At 60.0% G+C, this 27,052-nt stretch overlaps 1 protein-coding gene across 4 annotated transcripts in view; it reads left to right on the top strand.

Annotated features, from left to right (window-relative positions):
* Window positions 1-27,052, top strand: part of PRKAR1B (protein kinase cAMP-dependent type I regulatory subunit beta) — a 101,775-nt gene that overhangs the window by 67,641 nt on the left and 7,082 nt on the right. For 3 of the 4 annotated variants that reach the window (XM_082644293.1, XM_082644292.1, XM_082644291.1), the window contains exons 7-9: window positions 9,157-9,315; window positions 14,353-14,413; window positions 19,336-19,457. In XM_082644293.1, coding sequence (XP_082500419.1) covers window positions 9,157-9,315; window positions 14,353-14,413; window positions 19,336-19,457 — 342 coding nt within the window. The remainder of the gene's footprint in view (window positions 1-9,156; window positions 9,316-14,352; window positions 14,414-19,335; window positions 19,458-27,052) is intronic. The other variant, XM_082644294.1, reaches the window with a different exon arrangement.

Here is a 27,052-nt window from a genome sequence, read left to right on the forward strand (position 1 = left end):
GTGCTCACGCTTTGTAAATGTCTACAGGCCCCGTGGCTCTGGCTTTACGATGGAATCAGGCTCCGTCCGTCCCAGGGATGTGGTGCTCCCTGATCTCGTTCAGCTTCCTCCCCTTACTTCCTGCCTTCAGGAGTGAGGGACCCAGGCTCCGACTTGGAGGGGGGAGCACCTCCTTCAGTCGCCGGCCCCTGCAGGCTGAGCCCACCCTTCTTGGATGGCGGTGTCCTTGCCTGGGGGCCCCGCGTGGGCTTCTCCAAATGCGGGGCTCGGCCTGTGCTGCCCTCCCCGCAACCTCCCCCCCAGCCCCTCCCCCTCCTCCTTCGGCCTCCGTGAGTGTTGTCCTCGCGGCTGGGCGTCAGCAGTGCATCTGCCCCCAAGGTTTCCTCTGTGGCCCTGATTCGGTCCAGCTTGTGCACCTGTTCCCAGGAGCGTCTGGTTAAGGCCGGCCCCCGCGGCAGACTGGCCCCCGCGCCCCGGGCTCAGGAGTGAGCCCGTCCTGGGGTTCTGGAGTCCACGGTCCCGGCACCGTCAGGGCACATCCGAGGGGCCCCCGAGTCAGCTCCAGGCCCAGGATGCCAGTGTCGGGGACGGGGCAGGGATGGGGCACTGGCGGTCTCCACACGCCACCCCCACAATCCGAGCCCCCATGAGGTGGGGTTCCCGCTGCTGTCTGGCAGTGCCGGCCCGGTGCGCTGACCCAGCCCAGTTCTCAGGGCTCGGCTTCTGGCACTGCCAGGCCATTGTGGAGGGGCTGGGGGGGCATTTGCTCACTTGTGCCGCCAGCAGCATGTCTGCGTCGATGTGGTCGCGTGTTCTGGGAACCGGCGGGCGGCCCTCGGCTTCCGGAGCTGGTGGCACAGGAAGTGACTCACCACAGGGACGTCAGGGCGAGCGGCACACGGAGTCGGGGTTTCTGTCCGTCCTGAGCGCGGGGCCTGGACCAGGCCTCTGGGGGCGGGGGCTGTTCTGTCTCACTCCACAGGCGGAAACTGAGGCAGGAGCCGCGGGCCCGGGGCAGCCATGGCCGCAGAGCGGGTGGCAGATGGAGGATGAGTGTGGGCTGCGGCTCCGACCCGGACCCAGGCTGCCAGCAGAGCCACCTCCTGTGGGCTTCGCTTTGGGTTAAAACAACACCAGCCCAGGAAGCAGAGGAGACCGACGAGGCTGCCTCGTCCCGGTGTCTCCAGAGCTGCCCCCTTCAGAAGGGCTGAGGGGTCGGCTGGCTCCAGGCTCAGGTCCAGGTCCTTCCTCGGGCCCTGACCCCTGTGTGGGCTTCTGCACCTCAGTCCCTCTGCTGTCACCATTGTCCATCCTGTCCCCCGTCCTCCGTCCCTTTCTTGTTTTCTTTCTTTTTTTTTTTTTAAATAAATTTATTTAGTTAGTTAGTTAGTTAGTTTTGACTGCGTTGTGTCTTCATTGCTGTGTGCAGGCTTTCTTTAGTTGTGGCCAGCGGGGGCTGCTCTTCGTTGCGGTCCGTGGGTTTCTCATTGCGGTGGCTTCTCTTGTTGCGGAGCACGGGCTCTAGGCGCATGGACTTCAGTAGTTGTGGCACGTGGGCTCAGTAGTTGTGGCTTGTGGGCTCTAGAGCGCAGGCTCAGTAGTTGTGGTGCACGGGCTTAGTTGCTCCGCGGCATGTGGGATCTTCCCGGACCAGGGCTTGAACCCGTGTGCCCTGCATTGGCAGGTGGATTCTCAACCACTGCGCCACCAGGGAAGTACCCCCTTCCTTGTTTTCTTGCTCAAGTGTCGATTGAGCACTCATGTGCTGGACACTTACAAAGCCCTGAGGATACACCTTTGGGGACGTGGCCCCTGCCTTTGGGGTTCATAGTCGTCGGGGAGGCACCCTGGAAGGACATTCCCGGTGCGCATCTTGCCTCTGAGCCTCTACCTGTCCTCTCCCTCTGTTCTTACTCCTGCTCTGACTTGCAAACTTCTATGCATCCTTCGAGACCCCACCCAGGCAGAGCCACTGGTCTGACGACCGAGATCGGGGCTCTCCCTCATGCACAGGGTCCCACAAAGATTGGGTCCTGCTTTCCAGCCCCCGGAATGTCCTCCCTCTTCTGCTTTCCTTGGAGTCACAAGACTTCTCTAGTTCAACCCCGAAGATGTTGCCAAAGTGCCGACTCGTGTCATCAGAGCGTGTGGCTGAGAGTTGAAATGACCCTGGGGTTGGCACGTCGGAGCCCGGGTTCTCCCCAGTGAGCAGATGCAGGGACGGCTGACCTTTGGCCCAGAGCCCTGTCCTTGTCTTTCGAGGAGCCTCAAGGGCCCACTGTCGGGGTCCCGTGAGATGTGCCTCCCCAGCTGGTGTGGTCCACGCAGATGTGAGAGCCCAAGGCTTGTGGTTTCCTGGCTGCTGCCTGGACCTGGGCCCTCATGCCCGGAGCGGCAGCATCTCTGTGTTCCTCCACATGCGGGGTCGGGTGGAGGCCCTGTGGGTGCCCCCAGTACTCCTGCCCCGCCCTCTGTCCCCATTAATCTACCTGCCACCACCCTCCTCGGCAGACCCCGTGCGCAGTGGAGGTGCCCTCTCCCTTGCAGGGAGGAATGGCCCCAGGTGCTGGCGGCCACCTCCCCTCTGAAGGTGTGAGCACACAGGAGGGTGTGAGAGGCGGGCACCCCCTGGACCCACCACTGCCTGAGCGGAGATGCTGGAACCGGCCACAGGGCTGAGCGCTGGCAGGAACCCTACCTGATGGGTGGTGGGCCCGGGGTGGGGGGGCTGTCCCTCGAGACAGGCCCCTTGGCCCCAACCACTCAGCCCTGGGCGTCCTTGCCCACTCGCCTCATCCGGACTCAGGACCCCCGTCCCAGCAAACTGTAGAGTGCCAGGTGCTCTCACCTGCTGGCCCGCACCTCCATCTGTGAGTGAGGGGAGGGGCTGGCTTGGCCCACTTGTCTGGGCAGGACCTCTCCCGGCCCCCAGGGATGTCAGTCACCGAGCCAGGTCTCTCCAGGCGGGGGACATGGGGAGGCGACTGTGTGACGGGGAAGTGGGGTCACTTGCTGTAACTGGGGTTACAGGCAGGTCCAGCCCTCCCCGCAGCGGCTCAGGTATGAAGGCAGCTGTGAGATGCCTGAGCCCGGATGTCTGGGCACTGTGGGCGGATGCCACTTTCTGGCTGACTCTCCAATTCGGGACCGTCAGCCCGGATGGGACAAGGCGGTGACTTGGGGGCCGCCCCTCCGTCAGTCTCATCAGAGTTTCCAGCTGCTGGTGGGCGTGGGAGGGCCGGGCGGGGCGAGGGAGCCTGCAGAGGGAGCTCCTGTGATGTGGGCGTGAGTGCAGGATAAACATGCAGGGCCCGAGCCTTGTGGGTGAGGCCACGTTTAAAGGAATCAAAAGATGCTCAGTCAGGAACCTGGGGTGAAAAAGTGGGCTGCTGGCTACCAGCACACATTCTAATAATGACTGTTATCACCGCTCTGGGTACGAAGCTGCAGCTTCTCCCAGGCCTGGTGCCATGTTTTGTTTGCTCCTTTCTGGCTCTGCCTTCAGGGGAGCAGGGGAGTGACCCCTGACCAGGGACTGGCCGCTTGTGAGGGTTCCGAGGGTGGCTTTTAAGGCTTGAGTGAGGCCCGTCTTGTGAGGGCGGGGGGAGTGGAGACTGTGTCCATCACGTCGTTGCCCTGAAGCCCCCAGGACGTGGGCTCCCATCGGAGGCCCCATCCTGGCCTTTAAACGGGCATGGTTTGGGGGTGGTCATCCAGAGCCCCCCTTCTGCAGGCTGGACACTGCCCTCTGACCAGCGGCGCCCTGGGGTGGGGGGGACGGCCAGGTGACCGGATGCCAAAAACACCAGCTTGGTTTAAATTACGGTTTTCCAGAGAGATGCGGAGAGTGCTGGCTGCAGTGTGTGTGTCACCAAGAGCTATAATCCATTTTCCTAAGTATAAAAATATCTCCCAATTTGTTTTATTCGTGGAACGTAGCATTTCCACTTGAAAGGACACTCCTCGGCTGACCTTACAGGCTCAGGAGCACGGTTCCTCCCCGATCCTTCCAGGCCTTTGGTGCTTTAGGGCCTCCTTGGGGGGATCTACCCCACCCCAGGCTCCAGCCCCCCGCCCAGGGCTCCCCCTGTTTCACAAGACGTCTGGGAGGAGAGCCGTTTCCAGCCTCCAGAGGTGGGAGGGGCCTCCCGGGGACAGGGCACCCCAGGCCGTCAGGCTCCACGGGTCACGGCCCGCCAGTCTGCTTGCCTGGTGTTCTGTTTTTTATTTTTTAATTGGTAAAGTACACATAACATAAAAGTTGTCGTCTTAACCGTTTTAAGTGTCCGGTTCAGGGGCATCAAGCACATTCACACTGCTGTGCAGCCATCCCCACCATCGTCTCCAGAACTTTCTCATCTTCCCAAACTGAGGCTCTGCCCCCATTAAACACTAACCCCCAGCCCCCTCCCCCAGCCCCGGGCCCCCACCCTCTCCTTGCCATCTCTGTGACCCTGACGCCTCCAGGGACCTCAGAAGTGGAACCACACAGTGTCTGTCCTCCTGGATCTGGCTCACCTCCCCGAGCATCACGTCCTCAGGGTCCATCCACATTGCAGCAGTCATCAGAGTTTCCTCCCTTTTTAAGGCTGAGTCACATTCCACTGCATGGATGGCCCACGTCTTGTTTATCCGTTTAAATGTCGTGCCTGCATTCGTGGCTGCCACCCTGAGCCGTGCTGCTGTGGATGACGGGCTGTGCAGGGACCTGGGCGTCCTGCTCTCAGGCGCTGTCTGCTGACCGGCCACTTCCTGGGCGCTGGGTGGCCCTGGCCCCGAGCCGGCTGTGAAGCTTTCCTGCAGCTTCTCACCCACAGGGTGTGTCTGGGGGCCCAGCACCCCTCTTGGTTCCCTGCTGAGGTCCTGGTGGCCCTACTGTGGCCAGAGGCTGCTCTGGAATCACGGACAGGTGACCCAGAGCCCCCTGTGTGGTGGTGGTAATGTGACGACAGCTCGGGGAGGGGACCGGTCCTCGTGCGCACCCCACACCGGGCCCTTGACGGGGCGCGTGGTCACCCCGGAAGTAAGTGGCACTTCAGACATGGATTGGGATCCTGATGGGACCCTGCCTTGTGGGACCTCGGAGAGCGTGATGTCTGTGGGGGGAGGGCGGGAGGAGGCCCAGGAGTGTGGCGGGTTCCGAGGAGGGAACCTGGCTGGCGGCTGGCCACCCCTGGGGAGCGACTGCTGACCCCATGGGGCTGGTCCACGTGACCCGGACACCACAGACAGGGAGCTGGGAGGGAGTCTCTGGGAGGAGTTGCCTCTCAAGCAAAACCAGACAGTTGACTTTCCCCAGGTGTTTTGGGCTAAAGAGGGTTGAGGCTCGGAACCGAGTTTACCTGAGAAGAGCAGCCGACATACCTGGACTCACCTGCACAGACTCACCTGCTTGGATGCCCCGTCTCTTTGTGGCCGGAGCCTGGGAGCTGGGCCATTAGCTTTTTCTCACCATCTGTGAAACCAAAAACAACAGCGGCTGGCACGCCCAACTCGCTTCCTTGCCTGGGCGGCTCCGGGTTGTGTGGGAAGTGGCTGTGGGGTGCAGGGGGGCTGAGGCCGCAGGATCCCCCATCCAGTGTAGGGGATAACTCAGTGACTGATTCTGTCTCCGCTCACCCAACAGTTATTTCAGTTGGATTGCTGTTTTCTGTGGAGTCGAGTGTGGAACCGAATTGTCCCGGGTTTGGGGGCAGGCGGGGAGGCAGCCCCCCCGGCGTTCCCAGCTGCTTGTCTGTTTTGGCGGGGCCGAGGTCCCCATCTCAAGTCCCCCTTGATGGAAATGCAGTGCTACCTCTGATGCTGCTTCTGGGGTCTCACTAAGCAGATTCTTGTGCCTTCAGCCCAGTCACCGTCTCCACCTCCGTCCAAAGTCGAATCAGAGCTGGTCCATCGTGGGCAGGCATCAGCATCTCCTGCTGAGATCCTGGCCTCTGGGTTGCACCCCTGGGGTTCTGATTCAGTCGGTCATCGTCGGGGGTTGGGCGGGGGGCGTGCACCTGGGTTTCCACAGGTTCCCAGGTGATGCTGTGCACCTGGTCCGCACACCACCTGTTGAGTAACGTGGTCGAAGGCTGTGTTTCTGGGACGCCCCTCACTCCTCCCTGCCCGCCTCCCGCCGCCCCGAGCTGGGCTCCAGCTGCAGCCCGGGGAGCATCCCAGATGTGAACCTGGCCTCAGCCGTGCTGGAACCTTCTGGTCCTGAGACGAACATCTCCCTGTGTGGTCTTGCTGCATCCAGTGCCTTCCGAGTTTAGTCCTGCCTCAGGGCCTTGGCCCGTCCTGTCCCCCCGCCTCAAATCTCTTCCCCCTGGTCTTTCCGGGGGCCCCTCAGGCTGGGCTCGACGTCCCCTCCTCAGACGTCCTCTCTGAACCGTCTGGACTGTGGCCCCGCCTTCCCTTTTCTGCAGGGCCTGCGCTCGTTTTCATGACAGTAACGCTTGTGTGATGGTCACCGACCGGTCGGCCGGTAAGTCCCGGTGGACAGGAATCCGCACTTCACTGCTGAAGCCAGCAGCTAGAACGTGCAGGGCACCCAGGGTGCTGGGGGTGACACGGGGGTGACAACGAGTGAACGAATGAACGAAGAACAGCCGGGTGGGAGCTCTGGGTTCAGCCGGAGAAACCGAGGCAGCGGCGGGAGCATAGCCCAGTAGGGCCTCCCAGCACTCTTCTTTTAAAAGAAGGAAAAACAAAAACGAAACAAAGCACGAAGTAGCCCCTTTGCATGCCAGCTGGGGTGGTGACAGAGGCCAGTGTCCCGAGAAGGAAGGCCCTTTGTGCTCCGCAGGGCGGCCCTGGCCCGTCCTCAGCTCTGCACAATGCTCTCCTCTGACGCCTCTGGGGACGCTGTCGGGACCTCGGTGAGGAAGGGGTCCTCACGGCCCCCTGGTGACGCGCTCCGGCGGCAGCTGCCTACGCGTCCTTTGGGGACGCACCCTGGGGAAGTGGAGGTGCAGCTGCTGCTGGTGCCTCTCCTAAGCCACCTGCCCTGTTCCCTGGGGGACCCTGTGCTATTTGGCGGGTGATGGGGGTGGCCTGCCCCCCACAGCCATCCGAGGCGGTGGTTCCTTCTCCCCCTGAGGTGGGAGCAGGGAGGCCGCACACCCTCCCCAGGCTCCGTGTGTCTGGCGAGGCTCCCCACCCGAGATCCGTGGTCCTCTGAGCCCACGTCGCTGTGGTGACCCTGCACCGAGGGAGCAGGCGCGGGCGCCAGGGGAGGGCCGGCTGGTGCAGCCTGGGGAGGCGGCGTTCAGCAGATCGCGCGAGTACCACGTGACGCCGCCAGCGCCACCCCCACCCCCTGCATCACCCACGAGAGTGAGGGCGCTTAGTCACACGTGAGAAGGTTCGAGGCCCCCTTTGGAATCAGAGCTGAAACTAGACGGCACCCATCACCCACAGCCTGGGGAGTGGCGGTGCAGCCGTGAGAACGGACGGACCGGACCCAGCGCTCAGACTCGCCTGGCACAGAAGGACGTGCTGGGGTTCCTTTCAGCCGCACCATGGTTATCTGAAGGCACCTGAGCCCTCGAGGGGCTCCGGGAGTTCCTGCCACCTGGAAACGCCCCGTGCCCTGACCTGAGTGGTGGGGAGACTCACTGCGCTGCGTGCTTAGGGTCGTACAGGTTAAGGTTTGAGAGTTGTATCCACGCTGAGAGGATTTTACAAGCATACAAGCCCCGTGAAGGGAGGACCAGCCGCGAGGGGAGCTGGTGCCAGCCCGGCCGTGCCTGGGCCACCGTGACTGCCCCTCCACAGACTCTGGTCCCCTTTGAGAAAACCACAGGTGGCGGCTCTGGGGATGCTGTCTGTGGGGGAGCATCTCGGGGCAAAGCCGGGCGGGCACACTCCCTGCCTCGTGGGAAGGATGGGCGTCGCCCTGACTCCTCGAGGGCCTTGCTGAGTGGAAGCTGGTGTCTCTTCTCCGCGACACCCGGCAGGGGCGTTGTGCAGGCTCGCTGGGCGGGCAGGGGCTCACGGGGACAGACGCGCAGGCCCCGGGTCTCTCTGTAAACTGTCAGCTCCATTCCCCTGACACCTTGTGGGCAGGCCGGCCGCTGCTCCCCAGCCTCGCTCACACTGGACTCCGTTATCACCTGCGTGGTGCCCCGCAGGCTGGCAATTCTGTGCCTCAGTTATTATCAGGATAATGAGTCATTGATTCCATAAGAATTGCTTCCATGATTCATCGCAATCCATTCTTTCCCGACATGCATGCTTTTTGCCAATGGGAACCATTCTTTAAGCTCATTGACATCGAGGGAATGAACAGTGGTTGTGTTAATTTATAGTAAGCAAATCTGCATAATAAACAATCCGGGCCATTCTTGCAGGATGCGGACGTGCGGGTCCCTGGATAGTAGGGTCACTGTGCCGCGGGCACCGCCCTCCCAGGCTGAAAGGGAATCTTGTCCGCCTTCTGGGCTCGGCCCTCGGCGCCAGCCTCTGCTCCCATTGACCGCAGGCCTGGGCGCTTGGCTGCTGCCCGCGGGGAGCGGAGGCCCCGGGGAGGCTCGGGAAGCCTGGCTCCTTCCCGGCCGCGGGGCCTGCCGGTGGAGGTGGGCCAGGGGCCGGGCTGCTCCCCGGAGCCTCGGGCAGCAGGAACAGCAGGGAGGGCTGTCTGTGAACGAAGTGGAGGGGCCCGCACGGGTGGGGCGAGAGCGCCACGGCAGGGTTGACTCCCTGGTGTGCAGTCAGGGATCCCAAGGCCCAGGTGGACAGCCCCGTCTCAGGTCGGTGAGGAGCTGAGTCGCAGGCCGACCTGGGAGGTGGCGGGACTTGCTCTCCTGTGGACTAGGAGCCGGAGCGGTGCATCCGCCTGGGGCCTGGCCAGTCTCGTCGGCACTGACTGCTGAGGGCCTCTGCCTTTGTGCCCGTCCAGCCTTGGCTCTGGGTAGGGCTGGGCGTGAGGCGGGCGCCTTGGCCGATCCTGGGCCTGGGCAGGGCAGTGCCGAGTTCTGCCCGCCTGCAAGGGATCTGGGGGCTGCAGCGGCCTTGTGCCCTCCTGGGGGATGGAACGGAGGGCTCCCCACGCAGGAAGCAGCAGTGTAATCCCAGGCCCCCGTGACACGGTCCCTCTGTCCCCCGGAGGTGTATGTGGACAGAGGGTGGGTGGCCCCAGCCCCCGTGACACTGTCCCCCTGTTCCCCAAAGGTGTATGTGAACGGAGAGTGGGTGACCAGCATCAGTGAAGGCGGCAGCTTCGGGGAGCTGGCCCTCATCTACGGCACCCCCAGGGCGGCGACTGTGAAGGCCAAGACGGACCTCAAGCTCTGGGGCATCGACCGGGACAGCTACCGGCGCATCCTCATGGTGAGTGAGTGGTGCCTGCGTGGAGGCTTCGCCAGGGCTGGGAGGGCAGCCAGCCGAGTCTGATGCCCACCAAGCATCTTGCGGGAACCCTGGTTGTGTCCAGGTGGGGGCCATAAGTAGGGATGCGATGGGTGGCGAGTGTCAGGAGGGGGTTCAGGAAAGTTACCCAAGAGGCAGGCAGACAGCTGGGGAAGCCCCTTTTGCTTTCCTCCCCCATTCTCCTTACAACTGTCTGGAATGTGGTTGTGATGGCTGGAGTTCCAGCTGCCATTCTTGACCATGAGGTGACGTTCCCCAAGGTGGTGGAGCGAATCACTGAAGGACCCTGGCTTCTGGGGGCGCAGTGGGGCCGCAGCACCGGGCAGGCCGCTGGCCTCTAGGATTCCTTACTTGGGGACTGTCATGTTAGGTTTTCTCACATGCAGCCAGCTCCCCTCTTAGTTGGCACAGTGTGGGTGTAGGTGTGCACACCTGTGGAGGCTCACCGTGGGGCTCTCGGGAGCACCGGGGCAGGTGTTCACAGAAGGCTCCGGAGATGAGCCTGTGCGCTGAGAAGGCCCCTCCCAGGCAGAAGAGGCGGGACCTTCCCATGCCCGCTGAGTGTCCGTCCTGCACACGCACTGCTGGGTTCCCAGTGCTGGGACCCGTCAGGGAACTGGGAGGCTGACGTGCTGGTGGAGATGATGGAGTAAACATACACCTCCTGTTGACAGTTTCCACGGAGAATGATAGAGCAGAGAGGGGCAGAGGTGGGGGCGGGGGGCTGATGTTTTAAAGAAAGCCTTGAGGCCCCCCTCCCTGAGACCCCTTTTGTGATGAGGTGGTGTCGAGCAGAGGCCCAGAGCAGGGAGCCCTTGGCTGTCCAGGGGGAGAGTGTTCAGGCAGTAGAAACAGCCAGTGCAAGGGCCCTGGGGTGCAGGCCTGGCTGGCCTGTTCGTGGACCAGTGGGGAGATAGTGAGGCTGCTGGGATCCTGTGGTGGGTGGGGCCGGAGCCTGGACTCAGACTCTGAGTGCACTGGGAGCCCCAGCAGGAGTGTGGGCAGAGAAGTGGCAGGAGCCGCTCTGGACCCGGTGATGCCCGGGCACTTGGGGGCCTTCTGGGTGAGAGTGGAGAGAGTCCCGATTCGGGAGGGGTGGAGGGAGGTCCTGGCTGGCCACTCTGGTCTGGGGGTGGTTCCCTTGTGGCCGCAGGTCTCTGGGCAGAGGCCCCTGGGAGCTGAGTGCCCCGTCCTCACGGAAGTCACACTCCTTGGCCATCCGTGCTCACCAGTGGTGACCGCTGGGCCGGGTGCTTTTCTGCTGGTCAGGGGTGGTGCTGGAGGACCTGGGCGGGGGTGGGCTCATTCCTGAGGGCAGCCCCCAGGGGCTGGCGATGGTGTTTGCTCAAAGGCGGCCCCTGTGGGCCTGGAGGGAGGTGACCCAGGTGAGCACATTGCTGGGAGACCCCGGGGCTGGACGTGCTGCTGCCAGGTGCCCTTTGGGCCTTGGTTGTCTCCTGAAGCCCAGCCTGGGCGGTGCAGTTTCTGGGGCGCGGGCTGTGGTTTGGGATGCTCTGGGGGAGGCCTGGGGAAGGTCTGCGATGTTTAGAACAGGCTCTGTGAGCTCAGTCCCAGCTGAGCCTGGAGAGCCGGTCCTGCCCCAGGGGCCCCTCCAAAGGCGAACGAGGGAGAAGGGATTGCCGGCTGCCGTCCTGGCTCCGCTGTAGCTCCTGGTCCTTCGTGGCGCAGGGAGGGGTCAGTTCAGTCCTGGGGGCATCTGTTTCGTGTGGCTCGTCGTCTGTGCACTCGGGGGTCATCCACTGGGGGAGGCCCTGCCCTGCCCTGTGAGGTGGGTCCTCGTGGAATGCGGCTCCCGCTCTTTGGTCCTGAACCTGCCCGTTCCTGTTTTCTCCGGGAGAGCTCACTGTCTGGGGGGAGGCGCCCCGGGCACCCTCCCCCTCCCTGTCTCCTCTGGACGCACCTGGCCCGTCGCATAAGCCGTTGTTTCTCCGCCATCGTCCACGCCGAGTCAGAGTCGTCCTTGGCTGTGGGATTTTTGTGGCTGGAACAGTACATTCAGGGAAGTTCCCAAACCACCGAGGCAGCTGGCGCTTCCTCTGTTTTAATTCTGGATCCCCGGGCACTAAGAATAGCCGCGGCCGCGCTGGGAGCCTGCAGAGCCCCTGTGTCTTGGGGAGAAAATGACAATGTGGCCCACTCGGAAGGGAGTGTCCGGGGACGGCGTCCACTGCTGCATCAGCCCGTGGCTTGGGCGGACTCGGATGTGCCCATCGTGCGACGAGTGGACCCTGAGCTGGACACGCGTGGGGGACGCGGGATGGAGGCTGGTAGTGTCTCCAGGGAGAGGGCCACCCACCTCTGAATCCCAGAACATCGGACCCAAGAGGCTCCACTGCTCCACGTGCTACAGACAGACGGACGGACGGATGGAGCTTGGCGAGGCCAGCCACGTGCGCCGCCTCTGAGCAGGACAGGGGCTCGACCCCCTCCGGGCCCCCAGGCAGGGGCCAGCGACCCCGGACTTCATTCTTTCAAGCTTCAGTACCTTTTGTTCACCCTGAATCTTACGTGAGACCCCAAGTGGGGATTGATGAGTGCAAAATCCTGTTGTGGAGTCTGGGCTGGGGTCTCCAGAGCCCCACTTGCCTGGGGGGGGCCCGAGACCCCCGGAACCAGGTCCTGAGCCGCAGTGCTGAGCTCCCACCCCACCTGCTTGGGCCCCTGGCTCCCATCCATGAAGTGGGGCAGCAGGGGCCTGGGACCCCCTTCTCGTGGGAGCTGGGGCGGTGTGTGTGTGTGTGCACGTGTGCGCTTCATTTCACGGCTGCAGGGCCGGTCAGGATTGAACATGTAAGGGGAAAGGGCGTTCGGAGTGGTCGGTCCAGGTCGAAGGGTCATCATCTTACCCGATGTAGATTCCTCCTCAGCCTGGCGGGTTCGCACCCTCCCCCGAGCTGCAGCCCGGGGGGCAGGCCTGCTGTGAATGCTCTATACCCAGGGGTGTGTGTGCTATGGCCAGAGCACTGCTGTCCGCCGGGACCCAGGTCCCCAGCCCATCCTCAGGGCTGGCTCAGTCCACGCAGGTGGGGCCTGGGGGGCGGTGGGCCTGGATTTCACAGACATTTTAGCTTCCAGTCTTAGGACAGAACGCTTCCCCGGGGACAGCGGGGTGCAGTGGACGGTGCAGCAGAAGGAGCCTCACGTTGGGCACTGGGGTTCCGGGCTGGCTTCACGCCTGCACCAGTGGGTCGGGGCTGGGGGCGGGGCCGTGTCTCCAGCTACAAGCGGCCCCGAAGTGAGGTTCTGGGCCCCGCTGCTGGCGGTGAGGTGGGAGGTCAGGAAGTGCTGCCTTCCCCTCCCTGCCCTGCCCATGCGTCCCCATCCATCTGTCCCGGGTCAGGTGAGGGCACCGGCTCTACTGCCCTGCCGGGGGGGAGGGGCGCGTGAGGAGTGGGCGGCTGGAGGGGCAGGAGGACACGCGAGGCGTGGCTGGTGCTGTGGTGGACGTAGATGGTCTTCCCCTGCGGTCTCTGTTCCTCAAAGTCGGCCCGACGGGACCCCAGCACAGAGATGTGGAGACCGAGGCTGCAGGGACCAGGGAGATGGGCGGAGCTGAGCCGGGCCAGGCCCCGCCCCCCCGCAGCCAGCGTGGGTCCTCTGCAAGCATCCACGAGGACGAGGGTTCCAGGCCCCGCTGGCGCCTTCCCTCAGTGTGGCCTTGGGCAGGCCCCGTACCTGTGACGGGAGTTGTACGTAGGGCCAGCCTCACCAGGCACAAAGCCCACCTTGGGGTTGCCGGCAGATGCGCCGCAAAGCCCCCCAAGTGGGGGTCCTGGCAGCCCCCAAGGTGACGGGCCGGCGCCCTGACACCTGCGTGATGCATGAACCGACAGTGGGGGCTCCGGGCCCTGCCTCCCCGTCCATCTCATCCCAGGAGGAAAGCTTCCAACGGGGGGCGCCTTGGTCAGCCTTGGAGGCGGGTCTCCTTGCCCGAGGGTCCCGGGTGGCCACCTCCAGCTGTCATCCTGCGGCGGGAGATGGATGGGCCAGTTGTGCCGAGCTTTAATGTCTAGGGTTCCTGGGCAAACATGCCTGCATTCCAGCGGGTGGGCGTAGCTGCTGGGAGGTCAGTGGGAATATAAATTATCTTTCAAAAGAAACGCCTTTCTCGAGGCCGACGGGGTCTGAGACGGCTCGGCTCGGGCTGGGGGCTGAGCTGAGCTGATCATGCTGCCACCGCAGGCGTCCAGACCCGCCGCAAGTGGACACACGGGGCCCCAAGACTCCTAGGTTCTGCCACTGACCACCAGGATGCTGTGTCCCCTCCGTGGCCACCAGCCGGCGGTGCAGGGGCCCCATCTATGCCCTCTTGGTCCAGTTATGATGTGGTCGTGGGTCCCAGCCCTGTGGGGCTCTTTGCCGGATGGAGGGGCCCTGGGGTGTCTCTGTGCTTCTGTGAGGGAGGCAGGGAGAACCTCCAGGATTCCAGATTCGAGACTCGCAGCCTCTTTTAATGCTGGTCTGGCCCTGAGCCACAGAGAGCCAATGGGGAGTCTGAGGCCAGGTCGGGGGGCGGTGCCGAGGTCCTCTTGCCATGTCAGCTGATCCACGTCTGCTCACGTAACTTTCACAGAATCCTGTGGGACAGGAATTAAGATACCCCATCGTCCAGATGAGGAAACTGAGGCTCAGAGAGGGGTAGCTGGCTTGGGGCGTGCGGATACGGAGGGAGGGGTGGGATTTGAACCCGGGGCTTCTGAACCCGCTCGAGGTTCAGGCCTCCTGGCTCCCCCAATCCCGTGGGTCTGGATGAGGCCCAACCTCACATGTGCAGTTAGGACGGAGACCCCGGAGGGGGATGTGTGGGGAGGTCTGGGCTGTGAACGGCGGCCACCGCTCAGGCCCTTGCTTGTTCGAGGGGCTTCCGGGGTCTCCTTTTAGGAGTTCAGAGTCACTTGGGGAATTTGGGAATGTGGAAGGGGTCAGGGCGCGAAGTCCTTCTGAACACCTGCTTCTCTGTGTCTCCCCCTCCCACAGGGCAGCACGCTGAGGAAGCGCAGGATGTACGAGGAGTTTCTCAGCAAGGTCTCCATCCTGGGTGCGTGCCCCCGACCTGGCCGCCCGGGGCTGCGGCCCAGCCATTTCCACATGCTGTGCAAGTTTGGGACACACATGTGTGCTCACACCTGTGCAGTGCACCCACACACACACATGCACACACATACAGATGCATCTTGTATGCAGGCATGTACGTGCCCACGAACAGACACACACGCACACACACACACACACACTGTGCCTGCCCTCCATCCATCCGTGCTTTGCATGTCCGTCTCTCTACCATCAACGCCATCCTCTCTACGTTGGTCCATTTGGAGCTGTGTCGAGCGTCTTTCCTGACCTGTTTGGGTTTTCCTCCATGGGGGTTCTCGTGTGCCCCACGCTTTTCTCGTCCTGGGATCTGAGAGACACGTCGGCCGCATTTCCATTGACTGTCGGGAGTGTCAGCAAGGTTCTCTCCAGCAGAAGATTTTCAGCGTTTTGAAGTTGCTTCGACATACACGACAGTGACATATCATTCTGGACCAGCCTGCCCAGTAGAACTTTTGGCAGTGATGCAGGTGTTGTGTATCTGTGTGGAACACTTGAGAATTTTAATTTTATGTCATTTTAATCAGTTGGAATATGAATCAGTGTGTGTCTAGCAGCTCCCCTTAAGGACAGGGAGTGGGACCCGCTTGGGAAAGTGAGTGACGTCTTAAGTGCTAAGGCCCTGGGAACCGCGGGAAATAACCTTCCAGCAGGAGTTCCTGCGGGAACATCACAGCCTTAAAAACCCCAGGCTGGACTTGTGGGTGCAGGTGGTGAGTGAGGCTTAGCCTCCTTTTCTAAGAAACTTTGGAGTGAGAAGGAGAAGAAGCAGGTGCACTTTCGTGGGTGCAAAGGCGTCAAGGAGACAAGAATATACAATGGAGAAAAGATAGCCTCTTCAATAAGTGATGCTGGGAAAGCTGGAGGGCTGCATGGAAAAGAATGAAGTTAGAACACTCCGTAACGTCACACACAAAAAAACGCTCAAAATGGATTAACGACCTAAATGTAAGACCGGACAGACAGTATAAAACTCCTAGAGGACAACATAGGCAGGACACTCTTTGACAGAAATCACAGCAAGATCTGTTTGGCTCTGTCTCCTAGAGAAATGGAAATAAAAAACAAGAATAAACAAATGGAACCTAATGAAACTTAAAAGCTTTTGCACAGCAAAGGAAACCATAAACAAAACGGAAAGACGACCTACGGACTGGCAGAAAATATTTGGAAGTGATACTACTGACAGGGGATTAATTTCCAAAACATACAAACTGCTTATACAGCTCAATATCAAAAAAACAACCCATTCAAAAAACGGACAGAAGACCTAACTAGACATTTCTCCAACAAAGACATACAGATGGCCAACAGGCACATGGAAAGATGCTCAACATTGCTAATTATTAGAGAAATGCAAATCAAAACTACAATGAGGTACCACCTCACACTGGTCAGGATGGCCATCATCAAAAAGTCTACAAATAACAAATGCTGGACAGGGTGTGGAGAAAAGGGAATCCTACACTGTTGTTGGGAATGTAAGTTGGTGCAGCTACTAGGGAAAACGGTATGGAGGTTCCTCGAAAAACTAAAAATAGAGCTACCATATGATCCAGCAATCCGACTCCTGGGCACATATCCAGAGAAAGCCATAATTCGAAAAGATTCATGCACCCCTATGTTCACAGCAGCACTATTTACTATAGCCAAGACATGGAAACAACCTAAATGTCCATGGACAGATGAATGGATAAAGAAGATGTGGTGTATATATACAAAGGAATACTACTCAGCCATAAAAAAGAGTGAAATAATGCCATTTGCAGCAACATGGATGGACCTAGAGATTATCCTACTGAGCAAGTAAGTCAGAAAGAAAAATACCATATGTTATCACTTATGCGTGGAATCTAAGAAAAATGATGCAAATGAACTTACTTATGAAACAGAAAGAGACTCACAGACATAGAAAACAAACGTATGGTTACCAAAGGGGGAAGGGGGGTGGATAAATTAGGAGTTTGGGATTAGCAGATACACACCACTGTGTATAAAATAGATAAGCAGCAAGGTCCTACTGTAGAGCACAGGGAACTATATTCAGTATCTCGTAATAACCTATAAGGGAAAAGAATCTGAAAAAGGATATATATATATATGTATATATATATGTATATAACTGAATCAATTTGCTATACACCTGAAACTATCACAACTGTACTTCAATTAAAAACATGGGGCTTCCCTGGTGGCACAGTGGTTGAGAGTCCGTCTGCCGATGCAGGGGACGCGGGTTCGTGCCCCTGTCCGGGAAGATCCCACGTTCCGCGGAGCGGCTGGGCCCGTGAGCCATGGCTGCTGAGCCTGCGCGTCCGGAGCCTGTGCTCCGCAACGGGAGAGGCCACAACAGTGAGAGGCCCACGTACCGCAAAAAAACAAACAAACAAAAAAACATGGTTAATAAAAAAAGAGACATGGACATGGATGGTCATTTCAGCAATTCCTACGATGACAAGAAAGTAGAAACAGCCTAAAATCTGTCATCGCAGGAAGGTCCTTGCGCCCAGGTGTTTGTGTTATGCAGGTTTATACTCCAGTAAAGCGTATGGACTCGGTCTCCGCGTGTCAACACGTTTCAACATGGATCTTGGACACAGAAGATGGCGCAGATGAGGGTGCATCCCTGCATAATTTTGGCAACGCTGGGTCATGTTGATGAAGCTGTGTTACAGTAAAGGTGTAAGACCACCTATGGGGTGGAAACTCACCAAACCCTTTAAGATTAAAAAAAAAATCCACCAAATCTGAGTAGTCACAGCCTCTGCGGAAGGAGAGAGAACTCAAAGTGAGACAGAGAGGGACTCAGTTTTACCATCAACATGATGTGTCTGTAAGGAACAGCTCTGAAGCAAACACGACCAAGTAGTCCTGTAATTTCATTCAGGACAGATGCTGGTTGTGTTGTTCATTCTACTTTTCTGATTATTTTGTTTCCAAATTGCAAAAAGAAGGACACGACTGCTTGTAGTTGCTGACATGGGGGTGGTGTGGGTTGGGGGAGGTGGGGGGCAGCCGGCAGAAGCGGGCTCAGGTCCCCCGGCAGAGGACACGGCACAGGCCTGGGGGACGGATGTGGAGACGCATTTGCTGCAGGATGGCTGCCCACCCGGCGCGTCCCTCCCGGCCCCCACTGCTCCAGGGAGGTAGTAGAGGCAGCTCAGGGGGCCTGCCCTGACCCTATTTCAAGGGGAAAAGCAGGCTTCAGGCCTCCAGGCAGGAAAAGGGGGTCTCCTGGGAGGGGAGCCGGGGTCAGGCCCAGGGCTGGGCGGCAGCGGCCGTGAGGCAGGGCCCGAGGGTCCGCATTCTCCCGAAGCGTCGGCCCCGAGGCCCGTCCCTTCCGGGTGGGTGTGCCTGCCCCTTGGCTGCCGCTGACTGAGGGCTGCCTTCTGTGTCTCTTCTGGGGTGTCTGCCACTTTCCCTGGCAGCGTTGAGACCCCCCTCCAGAAGGGCAGCGTTGGGAGTGGCCCCACCCGGCCAGTCACCGTTTTCCCACCTGAGCTGACCATCCACACCTGGGACCCAGGGATCTGAATGCAGTAAAAATGCCCCCAAAGCTTCTGCTTCAGAAATCGGGACCAAGGAATCGCCCTGATCTCCGTCTCTTCCAGCAGTTCTCTCCTGGGATTTACGCTGCTGAGGGTGGAAGCTCTGACCCTCCGACCTCGGGACTGGGGTTCCAGGTCTCAAATGCAGTAGAAAAACCCACGGCTCAAACAGGAGGAAGAGAACTTCCTAAGCCCAAGGCTGTAAAATCAAACGCCTCTCATCGCCCTGGAGGGAAACCAAGCAGCAGTCACACGTTTACCGGCACCGGCTTCCACCTCGGCACCAACCATGACCCTTCAAAGTCACTTGCGTCTTCGTCCCGAGGTGGCTGTGCCAGCCTCCTGAGGGTGCCCGGGGTCTGGGTCACGGGGCAGCTCCCGTCCGGTATGGAGGCTGCTGGACCAGCGTGCTGGCAGCGGCTCCAGAATCTGCTCCAGCCCCGGGGTTGGTCAAAAGCGTGTCCTTTTCAGCGTGTGGCCCTGGCAGGAGTTTTCAAGCAGAGAAATCCCCCTCTTAATCGAGATCTAAAATAAATGCTTTGCTTTGTATTTTTAGCGGCTGACCTACATAAGTGCAGCTGATAAGTGTAGGCCAGAAAAGTTTCTTTGGCCAAAAAAGAAACAGTTAATCAGGCAATCATTAATTTCTTATAAAAGGAGCATGCTATTATTTTTTTCTTTCCTGAGGGCTAGGAGTGGATAGTGACGGGGAAGGGAAGGCATGAGAGAGGGTGGGAAGGTGGACGGAATGTGCAAGAATCGAAGTACACTTGCCGTTGGAATGAAGTGTTTTGACCCAAAATAATGGAAGGTACACTACACCTCTTTCAACGTAAATACAGTTGTATGCTCTTTGAATGGCACTGAATGGTGTCTTATGAACAGAGAATTGCTTCGGCCTCTGAATTATTTAAACCCCTTAGTAACCCTAGTGCTGAGCTGTGATTATATTTTTGCAAAAATATAGGCAGCTCTGTTCTTTTGAGGATAACAAAGGCATTTCATCCTGAGTTAACTTGGACTCAACGTCCAGTGCCTGTCATTTATGTTAAACCTGTGATGTAGGTTAGAATCGCTCCCAGTTCTGAAGCCCTGTCCACCTGCTGAGCCGTGTACACCCTGGGCCCAACTCACTTGTGAAAATACCCGGGCCTCCTGCACAGAAATTTGCTTTCTGTTTTGTTCATCCTGTGATGTAGCAAAGCCTCATCACACTGGGGCTGGCCATGTGGGTGTTTTCTTAGATTGTCTGGGGTGGGGAGCTGACCCCCTGACCCTCCCTGGCCCCCGTGACCCCCACCCCCCGTGTCCCCTGCTGCAGAGTCTCTGGAGAAGTGGGAACGTCTGACTGTGGCTGACGCCCTGGAGCCCGTCCAGTTTGAGGACGGAGAGAAGATCGTGGTCCAGGGGGAGCCTGGGGACGACTTCTTCATCATCACAGAGGTGCGTCCGGTTTGGGCATGGGGAGGGCTCTGCGCGGTCCCCAGCCGAGGTGGGCCGCCCGGGAGTGGGGCACGCCCACTCTGCACGTGCCCCTCCCCTGGGGACCAGCCACCCCTGATCCCAGCGCTCCGTTCCCCCACCGCCTTCATCCTGCGTGCAGACAGGCCCCCCACTGGGTATCCTCGCCCTGGAGAATCGTGGGGTCTCCTCAGGAAGTGGGTCGGGTCCCCGAGCCCACACGTGTGCAGACATTGCACGGACTGAGCACGCCAGGTGTGCAGGTGAACGTGGGGATCCGGACACGGCCGGGGTGTGGGGGGCGCCCTGAGCGGAACCCGGCGTGACGAGTGCATGCTCCTGGGGGACATGCGTGAGTTGAGGGCACGTGGGATCTCTCTGTCCTCCTTCTTACAACTGCGTGTGAATGTCAGTGGTCTCCAGTTAAAAGTTTAATTTGGAAGATTGGCGCCAGATTTCTCCACCTGGACCCGCGTGAGTCACTGTTCCCTCCTCCATCCCCCACCACCGCGACAGCTGGCTCTGGGCCGTAATCCGAGGCCGCCACGCTCAGCCTGTCACTGATGGGGGCGAGCAGCTGCGTGACCGGTGTGTCCCCCCCGCCTGGGGCTGCGCCTAGGCTATGGTCCCCGGGGCCGCCTCGCCATGGGACCCTCCCCATGACACAGACCCAAAACTATGTGAGTTTGGCTCACTTCCTACTTCCCTGGCCCTCCTGGCCGGAAGAATTTATGTCGCCTGCCCGGGAAAGCACATGCTCCAGCTGCACGTTTTGCCGTCTGAGAACAGGAGACTTCAGCGCGGCAGAGGCTGGGGCGGCTCGAGTCTGAAAGCCCGCTCTGGTCGTGGCTGCGGCCGCAGAGGGGGTCGCTGTGCCATCCAGAGAGAGTGGTGCCAGCCTTGGGGTTGGTGCAGAGAAAGGAAGTGACAAAGGCTCAACCCCTGGTGACATTTGGCCGACATCGCCAGACTTGGAGCCACTTTCTTGGTTTAAAACAACAGAAACGACTTCCCAGGCTGCTGCTGTTGGCGAGGATGCTCCGGGTCCCGCTGGCTGGCGCCTGCCCACCTCTGTGTCTCAGTCCACAAACGAAGTCCCGCCCTGTGACCCGCAAGTCCGTGGGGACTTTATCTGGGCTCCCGCAGCAGCCCCTCCTAGGAGGGCGTGCCTGCGGTTCTTCCCGCCACCTGCCTGCTGATCACGCAGGAAAGATCTGGAAGGCTGTGGGGTCAGCAGGAGAACCACCTCGGGAGGGTCTTGATGGCGCCAGCACAGAGCTTTACAGTGTGCATTTGGGAACCGGGACCTTGGTCACCTCCCGGTCCACATCTCGGACCTGAGCCAGGGGCGGGAGGGCCCTTGGGGTTGCAGCCGAATGATGGGCGTGGTTCCCACCTGAGCCCCAGGGCTGGGGGTGCTTCTGCAGGAGCCCCGCGGCGGGACCCGCCCACAGGCAGCATTCCTGTCCTGGGGTGGGTGACTCACTCAACAACGTTTCTTGAAAGAAAGGGGAAAAACCACAGACAGAACAAATTATGATTCCTGCCAGCCAGGTCTCCCCTCCGTAGACCTGAGAGGCCACAAACCCTGCGTTTCAGCTCCCGCCCCGGCTGTGACCTCAGAGAGGTCATCCCAGAGGCTCACGCCTGCTCCCCCGAGAAGTGAGCCCTTGGGGTGAAAGTTACGGCTTGACTCAGAACATTTCCGGGGCTTTACTCTCAGGGCTTTGAGGGAACTGTGGTCCCTCGAAGTCTGTGTTTTTTATCTCAGATCCTCCTGCAAAGATAGCCGTGTCTGGCTCATGGTTTCTGGAAGACGTTCCAGCAGAAAGTTGCTCATGCTCTCCAAATGCAGCTAAGCCTGCCGTCGGACGCAAGGGGTGTTGGGGTTTGCACTGGCTTGCACCGTGTTTTTTTTTTTTTTAATTTGAATTAATTGTCACTATTTAAAAATCAGGGGACTTCCCTGGTGGCACAGTGGTTAAGAATACGCCTGCCAGGACGCAGACCTACTAGAGAATGGACTTGAGGACACCGGGAGGGGGAAGGGTAAGCTGGGACGAAGTGAGAGAGTGGCATGGACATATATACACTACCAAATGTAAAATAGATAGCTAGTGGGAAGCAGCCGCAGAGCACAGGGAGATCAGCTCGGTGCTTTGTGACCACCTAGAGGGGTGGGATAGGGAGGGTGGGAGGGAGACGCAAGAGGGAGGATGTACGAGAACGTATACGTATAGCTGATTCACTTTGTTATAAAGCAGAAACTAACACACCATTGTAAAGCAGTTATACTCCAATAAAGATGATTAAAAAAAAAAAAAGAATCCGCCTGCCAATGCAGGGGACATGGGTTTGAGCTCTAGTCCGGGAAGATCCCACATGCTGCGGAGCAACAAAGCCTGTGCGCCACAACTACTGAGCCTGCGCTTTAGAGCTGGCGAGCCACAACTACTGAAACCCGCGCACCTAAAGCCCGTGCTCCGCAACAAGAGAAGTCACTGCAGTGAGAAGCCTGTGCACCGCAACGATGAGTAGCCCCTGCTCACTGCAACTAGAGAAAGCCCGTGCCCAGCAACAAAGACCCAACGCAGCCAAAAAATAAATAAAATAAAATAAAAATCAGGTATTTTACATGAAAACCTGGATCTCTTCTTCTTGAACATCTGGATCTGGCCACTTTGGATCTGCATCCCTGCCTGGCTGCACCCAAGAAGCACCTGCCCCGGGTGTGACATGCTCCCACTTTGCCCCAGTCCTCATCCTGCCCCCTTGCCTCACCGGCGGGCTCTGCACACATTTGCAGGCCGTTGAGTTTGCAGCCTCGGTTTTGATGGATTTGAGGCCGAGGGAATGAGCAGCTCTGGCCGACACAGACAGTCGTCCGTTATTCTCTGGGGCCAAGGCCACGGGTAGAAAAACTGTGAAGCCGTGTGAAAGACGGGGGTCAGCGGGGGTTCCTCACAGAGCTCATAGGGACTGTGACAATGGGAGCTTCGAATGTGAGCCCCACAGCTGTGCAGTCTGACCTCACCTGTGAGGTCCTTCCCCAAGGACATGCAGATAGCAGATAGTGGATCCCAGACGCGCCCGTGTCTTGCCCCTGCATCCCTGCTCTGGACCCGCCCTTTTGCTCTGGGAGTGCTGGGCCCTCGCTGTGGGCGTGAGCGTGCGTGTGCATGTGTGTGAATGTGCACATGTGTGTCTGAGCACCCCGCACTTCTCTAGAGCAGCGTGAGTGGTGTGCGCACTGCTTCCTGTGTTTCCTGCATGTCCCTACCTCCTCGCCCTTCCACTGACGCCCTTTGGGCCGGGGGTGTCTGTCTGCGTCGTCTCTGCTGCTCTGGGGCTGGATGTTGCTCTGGCTCATCCATTAAAGGCCGTCAGAGCCGAGTTCCGTGATTGTCTTCGAGGGCGAACCTGGCGCCACGACTGTGTGGTCTGTGTTACGGGCAGCGTGTTCCTTGTAGAATCACCAGGAGATGGTGATGGGTGGGGTGGGGACCCTCTCCAGGGGCTCCTGACGCCTTCTGCCCCAAAAGCTGTCCGAGGAGGGCCTTGGGAGAGCGATTCGGGGACAGGGACACTGCTGGTTCTGTTGAGGGAGTACAGCTTTGTGGCCGAATGTCCCCCCCACCGCTGACCGAGGGGGTGGCTGTGGGGGCAGAGTCACAGTAACAGCGATGGTACGGCCCGGAGTGTAACCCAGCCCCTTTGGAAGGTACAGTTTTCACAACATCGTAAAATGTATTCAAAGTGGTTTCCTTGGCAACTTGGATTTTTTTTTCCCTTTTCCTCTGTGGTCCACCAAATTGGGTAAGTCATGGTGGTGCCCCAGGGTTCACAGGCATCACACGCTCAGAACTGAAATGCAGCTGCACAGACTTCTGCAGCCTCAAGCCATTGTTTCCCATGGGGCCAGAAGTGGTCACCAGCCGCATCTGAAAGGGGTGTGGTGTCCGCCCCGCAGCCCTGTTCTCTCCCAAGACTACCACGGGATGAGCCAACGTGGCCTTTAGAGGACTTGGCGGGAAGAGCTGAGTAGGTTCCCTCGAACAGGCTGCTCGCACATGTATGTGTTTCAGCACATCATCCGCCCCGTGTTCTCGTGATACCCACGAAGCCGACAGCTGGACAGGAAAGGACGTCTCCACTGTGGATGTGCCGGGAAGGGGCCCAGGCCCCAGGACCCGCTGTGAGGGCTGATTCCATGGGTCAACCTGGCCAGGCCTCAGGACCCAGATGTTTGGTCCAACGTGGGTCTCCAGGTGTTTCTGTGAAGGTGCTTCTCAAATGCGGTTGACACCGATGTCAGTTGACCTTGGGTGGAGCCCCTGACCTCTGTGGTGAGCGTGGGCCTCGTCCAATCAGTTGAAGGCCTCCTTAAGAGGAAGAGGACCGAGGTCCCCCAGGAAGAGGGATTCTCCGCAGCCGGCCTTGGCCTTTGGACTGAGTCCCGGCACCCACTCTTCCCTGCCGGCCTGCCTGCAGAGTTTGCACGTCAGCCCCACAGTTGTGTGAGCAGATTCCCTAACATAAGTCTTTCTCCAAGTGCACAGGCCATTGGTCTTCTTTCTCCGGAGAGCCCTGACCAGTACCACTGCCTTCCGACTCCTCTGGAACAGTCAGGCCTCTGCTCAGGTGGGTGTAGGGGCCCGGCTGCTCCGAGGCCCCAGAGCTGCAGGGGGCGGGCCCGGGGCTCCCGCCGTGCGTGCTGGCCCTGCGAGTGGAGCGGGGCTGTGGGGCCCTGGCCGGCGTCTTCCCGTGGCCGGCAGGCCTGGTGCTGCCCTTTCTCTTTGTGGAAGCAACACCTGCGGAGGCCATGCTGGCCTTGGGGCTAGGCCCCTGGCTCCCTGCGTGTGGACTGGCCGAGTCCCACTCCTCCCCTGTGGACCTCAGGCCGTGCCAAGGCCTCATCTAGGGGGGTGGGAGCGCGGGCTCCCCCGGGCCCCCACCCTTGGCTGGGCCTCAGCCCACCCCTCTGCTCTCCTGGGTGGACGTGGGTGAGCACAGCCTGGGGCCAGTGACAGGCTGCCCTGGGAGCTGTTTCCCTGGGTGTGGAGGCGCTGGCAGAGACCCGCACCTGCACAGACGTGAGAAACAGCTCCTGCAGATGCCTGATGAGTCCTTAACAGCACATGCTGGCCTCTGGGAGCCAGGCGGGGCTGGCAGAGCTGGGCTCACGTGACCCCAGGGTCTCCGTGCCAAGCCTCCTGGCAGGGGCCTCCTTGTCTCTGAGCTCTGTGTGCTCACACCAGCTGTCTCTGAAGCTGTGGGCGCCACCAGCCCCTCAGACACCTGACCCCCAAAGCCCTTGGAGCATGTTCTCAGCCGACCAGGGCAGACCTGCGGTTGTCAACCTGGGGCCTCACAGATGTGAGAACAGAAAGCACCAGTGGGTCTTCCCAGGGGCCCAAGCATCCCTGGCCCCTCAGGACCCGACCCTCAACAGCCCGGGGGTGCCGTAGGTGGCCTGGCTGTTCTCGGGACCTCTTCTAGTTACCGAGGCCTGAAACGCCCAGTAGCCCGAGGAGCTCTCTGTCGCCAGCAGTGGGACCTGCGGGCGTTCCCGGCTGCGTCTGGCAGGACAGACCCTGGTGGGCCTCCCCCAGGAAGAGAGGGCATGTGGGGCTGGCAGGGAGGGGCCAGACGCGTCGAGAACGTGCCAAGTCCTGTGAGGCTTGCAGACTCAGGTTACTCCCTGGACCTCCTCTCCCTCCAGGAAGACCCTGGGAAGAGGACGTGGGCGGGGCCAGGCCAGGGTCTCGGGTCCTCTCTGCTGCAACCCTCCCCGTGGCCAGATTCCATGCCTGGCAGAACCTCCGGGGACTGGGGGCAGCTGGACAAGAGCGGGTTCCCTCCCCGCCGGCTCCCAGGCAGGCTGCACAGCTGGAGGCATTGCCATGGAAACGTGAGATTGGATATATCATCTCTCTTTGCACATCACTTCTATGAATGTCCACAATGTTGAAGCAACTGCAAAACAACCCCTTCGACGCTGCTGTTGGCCGGGGACTTTCCTAGCTGATGCTGTTCCCCTCACGTCTCAAGGGTGTTCCGAGTTCGCCGTCGTCTCGGGAACTTTTACAGAGACCGCTGCAGGCCACAGTGCACGGATCCAAGGTCACAGCCATCTGTGACTCAGCCCGTCTGTGCCTCCACTGTGCGCCAGGCCGAGGCTCAGTGTACTGGGGGAGGGGGGTGGGGGGCGGTGGCCGCCGCTGGGCAGTTTGCTGTGACTTTGCAGGGGAGGGAGAGCCTCCAAACCCCTTGCCACAGACTGGCCCTGGGTTCCACATGGAGAAGGGAAGGCCAGGGAGGTGGAGCAGTGACCCCGGGTGGCAGTGGGTTGGGTATTGACGTATGAGTAGGAGTCCTCCAGATGGAGAAGGTCGGGGAAGGGCATCCAGAGGAACACTGGGCACGAGGCCAGGGGCACCAGGTGTGGTGGGAGGCGGGGTGCTGGGGGCTGAGTGGGGGCGGGAGGCGGTGCCAACTTCGGGGCAGCAGGACCACACACACCCTGCGCTCCGGACAAGGAGTTTGGACGTCCACCCTGCGTCCCCCGCAGGTCAGGGACATCTCGTCCAGCTGCCCAAGCTTCCCTGTGAGCCAGACGCCCACAGCCATCCCGCCCTGAGGCTCCGGCTCCCGAGGGGCCTCCCACGGGCCTGGTGGGTTTGCTCCCGTCCTGGGACCCTCCCTCGCTCGAGAACCTGTCTGAGGGGCTCACCCTGGCCCTCTGCCCGACGGGCGGCGTCCCTCACGGCTCAGCCTCGGGGGCCCCGCCAGGAGGTGCCGAGTCCGGTCGGCACCCGTGCAGGGTGAGTGCCGTCTCCGTCTCCGTTAGTTGCCGTTGGGTTTCCGTGGTCAGCGCCAGACCCTCCCCGTCCAGGGAGTGAGAGCAGTGCCCCTGGCCACGGTCAGTATCGAAGCACGGCAGTCTTGGTCCAGAAAGTAGCGGGAAGATAACCTTCCCTTCTGGACTGAGCCAGAAGGAATGCTCTTCGGGAAGCCAGGCCGGGCTGGGGGCCACACTGCACCCATGTCCACTGGTCCCGGCCGACTCGGACCCCTGTCCTCCATGCCAGCTGGGTCACCAGTAACGAGGGGTATCCGGACCTCAGAGGAGTTCTTTTTATTTAGAGACTGTATTTTTTAAGGGCAGTTTTGGGTTCATAACAAAGTGGATGGGAAGGTGCCGAGCCTTCCCACCAGCCCCTCCCCCCCTCATGGGCACAGCCTCCGCTACTGCCAACACCCCCGCCAGGTGGTGCATCTCGCACGATTGATGAACCTGCACGGACATTTCACAGCCACCCAAGGTCCAGCGTGGCAGGGTTCACTCTGGGTGCTGTACGTTCTGTGGGTTTGGACAAATGCATACGGACAAGTCGGTTGTTACTGTATCACACAGAGTAGTTTCCCTGCTGTAAAAGTCATCTCTGCTCACCTGGTCACCCCCTCCACGCCCCAACGCTCAGTCTTTTCACTGTCTCCCTAGTTTTGCCTTTTCCGGAATGCCATGTAGTTGGAAGCACACATCCTGAAGCCTTTCCTCGCTGGCGCCTTTCACT

Source organism: Mesoplodon mirus (assembly GCF_964341445.2).
Source record: "Mesoplodon mirus genome assembly, chromosome: 15".
NCBI classification, from domain to species: domain Eukaryota; kingdom Metazoa; phylum Chordata; class Mammalia; order Artiodactyla; family Ziphiidae; genus Mesoplodon; species Mesoplodon mirus.